The sequence below is a fragment of the Triturus cristatus genome, chromosome 5_1, assembly GCF_964204655.1.
Source record: "Triturus cristatus chromosome 5_1, aTriCri1.1, whole genome shotgun sequence".
Taxonomy (NCBI): domain Eukaryota; kingdom Metazoa; phylum Chordata; class Amphibia; order Caudata; family Salamandridae; genus Triturus; species Triturus cristatus.
In genome coordinates this window covers 459,808,411-459,818,027 of record NC_140587.1, presented here as the reverse complement: position 1 = coordinate 459,818,027, position 9,617 = coordinate 459,808,411, and the positions used below count along the sequence as shown (strand labels likewise).

At 42.3% G+C, this 9,617-nt stretch overlaps 1 protein-coding gene across 5 annotated transcripts in view; it reads right to left on the bottom strand.

Annotated features, from left to right (window-relative positions):
* Window positions 1–2,681: 2,681 nt before the first annotated feature.
* The window catches only part of RUNX1T1 (RUNX1 partner transcriptional co-repressor 1), a 176,597-nt gene continuing 169,661 nt past the window's right edge, over window positions 2,682–9,617 (bottom strand). For all 5 annotated transcript variants that reach the window (XM_085605287.1, XM_085605288.1, XM_085605286.1 and 2 more), the window contains exon 11: window positions 2,682–6,553. In XM_085605287.1, the coding sequence (XP_085461413.1) occupies window positions 6,278–6,553 (276 nt within the window). In that variant the 3' untranslated portion in view covers window positions 2,682–6,277. The remainder of the gene's footprint in view (window positions 6,554–9,617) is intronic.

Sequence of the window (9,617 nt, the reverse complement as noted above, 5' to 3'; positions counted from 1 at the left end):
GAGAGCAAAGTACGACCCATCAGAAAAAAACAAAATAGGCACAATCACTGTCTGATTATAAGAAATTGATAATGGAAGAGAAAAGCAAATACTTCACAGCAAAGGTTTTGCAGGTGAAGAATTCTGGTAAAGAGCTTTTTTTGACAGTTAAAAGCCTAGCCAAACTACCAGAGCCCCCAGGATGGAGAGCATTGCTGAATGTTGCAACTCACTGACACTGTTTTTTTAGGACAAAGTGAAGACAGTGTATAAATCTTTTAGGAACTGACACGAAACTGTACTTGGAAACTCTCCAGCAGTCACATTCCCTCTCCATCTAAGTTGTTTGCTTCCTTTTCCCTTTCCCCTCAGACCAGATTACTCAGGTGGTAAGGACTTCCAAATCGGGGGCTCCATCTGATCCATGCCCTTCCAAAATACTGCACCTTGTTCCTGAAATCATCAGTGAACAACTGGGGGTTGTTTTCAAAGAGATCATCCGTTCAGATATTTTCACTCAGGATTTTCCTGATTGGAAAATAGCCTTGATTCTCTCACTCTTGATAAAACAAAATCTCGATCCAGCCATTCCCAGCAGCTATAGACCTATCTCTAGACTACCCTTCCCGGCAAAGGTGGTGGAGAAAATACTAAATTCACAACTTACAGCTTTCATTTCCTCCATTGAACTTTTGGATCCATCACAATACGGTGTCTAGAAGGGGCACAACACTGAGACAGCTTTGGTCACGGCTGCTGAAGAGTTAAGAGCCGGCAGGCAGCCCTGATTCTGCTAGATCTATCGGCGGCCTTTGACACAGTGAACCATGAAATATTGCCCAACAAGTTATCAGAGTTAGGAATCAGAGGCACCACCCTTAAGTTGTTGACATCATTTCTCTCTGACAGGGTTCAATCAGTAGAGTCTGGAGCTTCCTCATCCGAACAATTCACACTCCCTTGTGGGGTGCCACAGGGCTCGTCCTAAAGCCCTATGCTGTTCAATCTCTATGTTACTCCTCTGGCTAAACTTATCAGGCAATTTGGCTTCTCAGTGGCCTCCTACGCTGATGACACCCAGATAGTGGTATCTGTTTCCAGTAACATGAAAGAGACAGCAGATCGATGTAATAGCTGCGTGGTTTAGGTAAACCAGTGGACGAGTTCCAACTACCTAAAATTGAATGGTAGAAAGACTGAGGTTCTCCTGCTGGGTACAGACACATCCTTTTGGTCACCCAGACGGTGGCCTTTCAATTTGGGAGACCTTCCAGTTTCAATGCAGAAGGTGAAAAACGTAGGATTCATTTTTGATGACAATCTGACTTTTAAAAATCAGATCAATACCCTCGCTTCTACAATCTTTTACATCTTAAAGATAATCAGGAATGTTTGTCCTTTCATCCCCGCCTGACACCCTAAAAACACTTATGACAGCATTAGCCCTGTCCAGATTGGACTATGGTAATGCTCTGTATATGAGTATCCAAACGCAGTATACTCAAAAGCTACAGCATTACCAAAATGTGGCAGCCAGACTGCTGCTGGATATCCCGAGATCCCAGCCAGTCTCGCACTGTCTGAGAACCTTGCACTGGTTCCCAGTGCACGGGGATTACATTTAAATCCCAATGCTTAGCATTTAAGGCATTGCACGGTGCCGGTCCTCAATATCTGAAGAATCATCTGATCTGGTACATGCCTTCCAGAAACCTAAGATCTGCCCATAGTAATTTCCTACAAACCACCAGATTTAAGAAAGCTCATTGGGGTGGAAGAAGCTTAATTTTAGGGATAGTTAAAACATGTAACTCGCTTCCGGCTGGCATAAAGAACAGCCCAACGTAGTTATCCTTCAGGAAATCGCTAAAAACCTTGCTCTTCGCCAACTAATATTTCCTTCTACAATTTTCATCGGCAACCTGTTTGGACTTTCTGGTACCAGCACCTAGATGCCCCTGGGCATTTGTGCGCTATAAAAAGGTTCAAATCAAATCGCATCGAATCCCACTTTTTCTGACACAGTTTGGATGTGGTACAGCAGCTTGACATTTTTCGTCAAGAAGGCGAAAAGATGCGTTGAATGTGAAATGCCACGATTAAAGATAGATTTAGACGATGAAGAGGAGGGTGTTATCTCAACAAGTAATTCTGTAAGCACCGACCAAAGCCATGCACCTTCTCTTTTGAAAAATTGCACACTCTTTGACGAGCAGCTAATCAAGTGCTACCGTAAAATAGAAATCCAATCAGATTTAGAAGTAGCAGACGAGTTGTTATTTCTCCTGAAGCTTTTGGGCTTCCAATGTCTGTTTAGTGGCCCTGTGAGCATCGGCCAACCTTCATTTAATGTCCGATAATATTATCAATGAGTTAATCACTAAAGGTAATTCTGCTCCTTTGTTTAACTATTCAAACTTGAGAGCTTTTTGAATTTGTTCAAGGTGAATTTTTAAAATACCAAGGGGTGCAGGAAGTTTTCCAAGCCATACCCCACCTAACCACTGCCCTTGCAGGACTGATGCATTTCATCGCCGTGAAATGGTGCACAGTGCTGCTCACCAATCTATATCACTACTAATCTAAGACCTTCATGTACATAACATTGACTATGTTACCTAGTGTAACAATTTCACTCATAACAGCATAACAACAAAGGACTGGGATTCCTGGGAGCGCACCAAGACAAAGGACCAATGAAGTACAGATTTTACATGTTTATTACACAGTAAAGAATACAACAATACCTGAATCATACTTGAAAGATTCACAGGTTGACAGACCATACATTACAGTCCAACTAAAGAAAAGGATAAACAGGAAACCACAGTTCAGACATAGTAGACTTAAAAGCTCAAGAGTAATGCTGACAAAAGCATGATGTCTAGCCCAGCCGAACCCCCGCCCCCAGTGTTAGTCTACCATTACCTTGTGGTAAATGTCTGAATTGAGTATTGCACAACAACTTTAGTTTCACAATAATGTTGCAGAACCCAAAATAGAAAAAGTATTTCAAATCTGCATCAGTCTCCAATATGTTTTCTGTCCCTTGAAGATTTTGGACAACATGGAGTCACGTTCCCCGCCCCCAACGTTTTCCAGACGTAGGCATGCTTTGCATAAGTAAACCAGCCTTGTATTGTCAAATCCCCAAGACATGCACCTACACAAAGAAATATGACAGGAGGTCCTGCCACACACAGTCTCGTGATAGAGAAAGAGAAAAAGGAGGAGCGTAGAAAAATTCAAGCGAGAACTAAAAAGACACAGGAGAGGTCTGCAAGGATAGCCAGAGAAAAGTGAGAGACAGATGAGAGGCTGCTTACTCCTTTAAGATCCCACCCTTCAGGTATATCCAATGAGTTTACTTGATATATTGTGCCTACAAATTAAACTCTCACATCACCTGCGTATAAATGACAAGCAAAAAAGGAAAGTAACACAATTTTTTCTTTTCTTTCTCTTCTTTAGGTTTATGAGGTCTGCATTGTTACCAAGAAGTGATATGGTTTGCAGCTGTATGAGCTTTACTTTTGGTTTCCTGGTTCTTTTGTGCCCATTTGGTTTGACTAGACCAGTCTGTGTTAGCTACTGGTGCAATATACATGCTGTCAGAGGTAGAGTGAAACTTTTTGCCACTGAGGAGGCTGTAGCAAAACTGCAAGAGAGAAGGAGGAGGAAAAGGAGCAAATAGAGCTCAGAGTTGTTTGCTTTGTATTTTTGTTTTCACTCAGGGTGCCCTTGGTAAACGCAATGAAACATATTGTACTTATTTGTATTTTACACACTGGTGTTGGGAATAACAGTGCGGTTCACGTACGTCACAACTCCTTATGGTAGGGACATATGAGCACGAGTGAGTCTTTATTTTTGGGATTAGTGAACACTCCCTAGCCTAGAACATACAACAGCTCCATGAGATAGGACTGTCCAGCGCCATAAGAAGACAAGGGTCAAGTGTGAGGTCAACGGGTCTGGGAGCACCATGGCGACGGTTAACCCAATGGGATCCTGGTTCTGTGCTTGACTTTCTCTACCAGCACGTGTAAGCAGGCTGCATACACAGATATATATTTGGTCAAGTAGCGAACCTTGCTTACAAAGGCATTATTAGCATCTTGCACCATGGTGTATGCCGGTGTACATGGAGAGGATTTTATCTTTGTGCGGTTTATAATTCCTCTATTGACATACTGCCACATGTGATCCTAAACATACCTTAGAACACTGGATGTCAATCACACGGAAAAGTGTGTTACATTAAGCCAAGCATCAGGCATCACTAATTTCTCTGCATACACAAGCAAGGGACATCTGAACTCAGCCCATCTTTAAAAAACATGGCGGTGTATCTTATGCGCATCCTGAAAGGGAAGCACACAACAGTATCCCAGATTATTAAATTTGCGAGTACCACGTAATTCTGGTCCGGCCCCTGGATGACAAAGGGTTAACGATTTCACACTTCACCTTGCTGAACATGTTCCACGTGCTGATCGTTTGGAAATGATTACTGGTGCTCTCCAAAATTCAGATTTTGGTCCATCAGATCAGTCTTTGGCTGTCTTTCCCTTTTGAACATTAATACTGCATGACCTGGTATTCAGCAGTGTTAAAGCTGTCAATCTACGCCTCAACATTTGGAGTTGTATCTATTAGTATTTGTAAATTCAGAAATACTTAAACGCACAGCCATTTGCATGCACTGCCCTTTTTTACAGAATGATATCTTGCTGTTTTTAAATAAATAAAAAAATCCGTATTAGTGAATTTAGCAATAAGAAAAAAAAATCCACCACTACTCTATGCTACAGGTATCTTGTTGAAATGGCTCTAGCATATTTAAAAAGGTTGCCCCAAAAAAGCATGCCTAGGGAGTCTTTGTGACAGTGCAAAATACATGTATGTACATCCCTCTTACAAAAACACCAATATGTCAGCATTCCGTGAAGCATGCTTCTTTTCAGGAAAAAAATCCAGAAGAGTGACGTAGCAGCTCCGGTAGGATGTTTTTCATTTCTTTTTCTTGAGGAAAACAAAAAACAAAAAATGCTCTTTTTTGACTACCAGAGAAATATCACAAATACATACAGATATAAAAGCAGCATAGAAAGATACAGGTTTCTCACCAGCTAGGAATAAAGAGACTAAGTGTGAGCGCGGTTATCTTCACATTTGTCCAACACATTTACAAGAAAAACACCATTGGGGAATCTCACGGAACAGGAGTGTTTTAACACCGAGAACTTTTACTTTGTAATGGAAAATATCCAAACAGGATAAGGGTTGGAATGAATCATTTCGAAAGAGAGCTAGAGTTCTAGTCACCGTTTTAAAAAATAATTTAATACATATATATAGGTGTGTGTTTGTATAAGCACGCACGTATGTATATGTATATATATATATATATGAAATTCACATGTTGAAAATGAACCCCGTTGCCTTCCTATGTGGAACCTTACAAAAGTAAAGAAGTGGTGAAGGGTTATTTGGCGCAGCTGGCTGATGTCACAGCTGCCAAAACGCTAATTAACAACAGGCTGTGTCCCTTCTTTCGGGACGGAAAGCAGCCTCTTGTGTTATGGCATTTTTTCCTTCATTGCGGCGGCATTCAGACATCTAACTGCAAACCATCCTTCATTTTTCATTCTGTTGACCTGGATATTATTATATTTCTTTCAGAAACATAAAAAAACGGATGAACATCTGTGTTTCCTTCCAATCTGCTGCACATCTGCGCGTTCTGTCGCTGGGCCTTCAAAGTTCAGTCAGTAACCCATGGACGCCATTCATCCTCTTGTTAAAATGTCTGCTGCTGTATCCAGTGTTCATGCCCTGGAGGGGTTTCCTCTCTTTTTATTTCCACATTATTGTCGTGTAGAACATTGTGACTTTTTTTTTTTAGTAATATTAGCGTTTTTTTTTTTTTGCTTTCAACAGCAATTAGCAATCTCTTGGTTTGCTGCTTTGTAAAGCATCTGTTAATGAGGTCATCTAGTTTAAAGTCCCAGCTACTGGAAAAAAAATCCCAGGGAGGAGGTCAAATCTATACTTTTGTGTTATAGTCTCTGTTCTCGTTTCAGTTTTTTTGAAGAAACGGTGTCTTTGTTTTCCATGTGAAGTCACTATGACCCGTTACTGGCCTTTGAAATTTACTACTGTTTCAAGATACAGTAAATTTACTGAAATGTTGAAAGTTGATAGTTCACCCTAAATCTTTGTGCCTCTGAGGATGAGGACTAGTGTTTGCTTATTGTCTGTAAAAGTCATGTTTTTCTACAATTGTGTGTTTTTTTTAACGAGCGGTTGTTTCTCTGGTAGACGGCGTCCCCGGCGTTGTCGACCTGGGAGTCGCTGCTGGCGGCGTGTTGAGGGGGCTCCCGGCCCCGCTGCTCGGTGTCACCGAGGAGCTTGCGGCTGGCGTTTCCCCCTGCTGCTGTGCTTGGAGAGTCTGTCCACAGATGTGGTGGTGCTTCTCCCAGTCTTTGTGCTGACAAAAGGACCCACAATACCGTGCGGTGTTGCAGCCGCTGCAGGTTTCACTGGCCTTGCGCCCGCAGTTCCAGCAGCTCTGAAACAAAGTAAGTTGAAAAGAGACATTAGCTGTGGATCAAAACATTGAAACATACAAAATGGCCTCCTAATCCCTTCAAACATTTATTGGGTGGAGACAATAATAATTTGCCATTTTTGTAAAAATAGGACTTTTTTTTAGCAAAATGGAAGGTCATTATATTTTCTCCGCAGAAGCAAGTCACCATGCAACTTTGACTGCAACATCTGTTTGGCAATGCAATATATAAATACATTCAGCTAGGGGCACCCAGAAGGAATCATGATTAAGAGACTATTATTTTAAACATTGGTTTAGAGATTTTAAACTTCTAACATGTAAAACATTGTAAAAATGTGAGTAAACATTGTGATAAATGATTTGCCTACATTAGCACTTATGTTTACTTCTTTAAAGGCGATAAGAGCTGTATATGGGCTGATAGGGCTGGGCTGGTTCCTTTTGCAGCTTTATTTTTCTCTTGAATGCACAATAATGCAACCTATTCTACATAGAGTAGTTTATAGGACTTCCTTGAGATGACAATCACCTCATGTTGAGTTGCATTTCGAAAGGCCTAAGGGTCCAATTCACAAAGACCTTTCTGAGAGGCACGTGAATTATTCTTGACTTGCTCTTTATATTCAGGTGCAAATTACATCCACTCTTGAAGGAGAGCTTTGTGAATGACTCCTCAAGTGTTTTAAAAACTCGTCAGTGTATCGTCAACAGTGAATCCATCAGACATGTTCAGATAACAAAGGCCGTATTACAGAGCGTGCCACAAGGGCACAATGGGCATGTGCGTCCGCTTTGCACGCCCCCGGGGCACATTGGTATTCCAGAAGGGGCCACAGACACTTGTGACAGTGGCATAGTGGGGACAGAGGGGCGGTTGCCCCTGGCGCAAAATTCTTTGGGGCATTCTATGGGGTGCAAAACCTTTAAAGAAAAGTGGAAAGATACTTACCTTGCCCCGGGTGCTGGCAACCCATGCTACGCTGCTGGCTTGTGTGTCCCCTTCTGCATTACTGAAAGGGCAGGCGCACATGAAGCACCGGCTCTTTCTCAAGAAGACATACCCACATTAGCATTGGGATGTGGCCCAAGCAAATAAGGGAATCTCTTTGCCTCTGTGCCCTTGCCATATTATGAACGCAGGCGCAGAGGCAAAGAAGCTGTCAGGAGGCGCACTGTCAGTGCATCTCCTGATTGAAGCCCTTCTGGAGGAAGAAAAGGGGTTCCTATGGATCCCCCAGACATCCCCTTGCAGTCAGGTGCAGTCACTCAAGGGGATCTCAAATACCCTGTTTAAGTGCACGCGGGTTGCCGCCTGCACAGAGAAACATGGAGCAGCTGTTAAACAGCTGCTCCGTATTTCTCTTGAATATGATGCCTTGGAAGCAGCTCAAGTTTGCGGCTGCCCTGAAGGCAGCGCATTGCACCTGGCACACCTGAATAAAGGTGCACCGTGGCGCAATTAGGAAAAATGTGCACTATTTGTAATATGGCCCCAGGGCTCTTTTCAGCATCCTGTAACTTATTTACAGTTGCCAATTGAGAAAATTTTGACGCTTTTTATAGACTGAGATACTAATGAAAAGAGATTGAGGGACGTTTTCTTATCTTGTTTCGCTATCGCCCAAGCACCGCTGCTCATTGGTTATTTGCCCAAACTAGGTGCAGTCTAACTTTGAAAAAAATCATTCTATGTTCAGTTACAGCATCAAAGGCATTTGACAGGAATGGTAAGGAGGTGGAATGCAGATGCCCAGAACAGGGTTAGACTGAAAAACTAGATGAATTCCCACAAACTATTAAATAATGGCTGTGTGCAGTTCATGCACCTGGAAATATATTTTTGTTGGGTAGAAAAGTTAAACGTGCTAAAGTATATTATTGTCAGAATTTCCCAAACAATGATAATAATAATAATCAAAATGTATATTCATGCGCATGTATTGTTCAACTCATTGGAAATTCCATATGAGAACAACTTGCATGGGAGGAGCCCTGGAATATCACCAAATGTCATTGCTTTCCTGGAATATGTCTCAGGCTATCTGTGGATCCTACCAACACAGAAACTTTGCTCGACTTGTGGCACAATGCCTTTGTGAATCGGGCCAAAAGAGCTGTGAAAATGTCTTTATAAGCAAGATCAAAGAGACTGTATGAACCGGTATCATTCGTCGCTGGGAGAATATATTTCACGCCAGAGTACAATATCTTACAGTTCTGGAAACCTCATAGGCTGGGGTGCTAAGAAATGGATGGGACCATAGACGTATTCCTGCAGGCAAGTGGGGTACGAGGATCCTTAGGAGTATTGACTCGGTGACCCAGCAAGTGATACGGTGGAGCTTGGAGGGTGCAGGAGATTAGAGTGATAAACGGTGCCCCAATGACGTATAAGAGGACTACGCCTTTACGGGGGTTACCTGGTTTAAACGTCTAATTCTGTGAATGAAGGTTTCACCTCCTCTCATAGGTTCACGCATTTGTAAGTGTTAGGAAGGTGCAAGAAGTGCAGGAGGTGGGAATAGAGCTTAGGCGATATAATTGGGTGAAACTTCCTTGCAACTCGTGGGGTACTGTGGCAGAATTAAGATCCACTCTTGAGACTGAATTGAGAAGCGCAATGTTGGTCTCACCCATGTCCCATTTTTTAATGTCCTTCCAATGCGCAGAGCCCCTATCCCCCTCAGTCGCCCATTACGCTCAAATGCAGATGACGCGGAGTCCTTTCACCAACTGGCGACTGGATTGTAGCCAGTTTAGAAGAAACATTCCTTCACTGCCCAAGAAATTCCCAATTATAGTAACAGAACAGAGTCAGAAAACTGAAAACAGTATTTAAAAATGAAACATTTAATCTGAAGCAATTGGCTCCTTCTGGAAATATCCTAGTGTTATCTAAATCCCTTTTTTGGCATGGAAGCATTCTGGCAGATGTGAGCATGGCGGCTGTCCAACGTGCAATGGTTGCTTTATATTGGAATCAGATGTGCTTCGCGTTCTCGATGCAAACTGATTAAACATACAGACTAAACCAGGTAATTATAAATGCATGTGCTGGGGA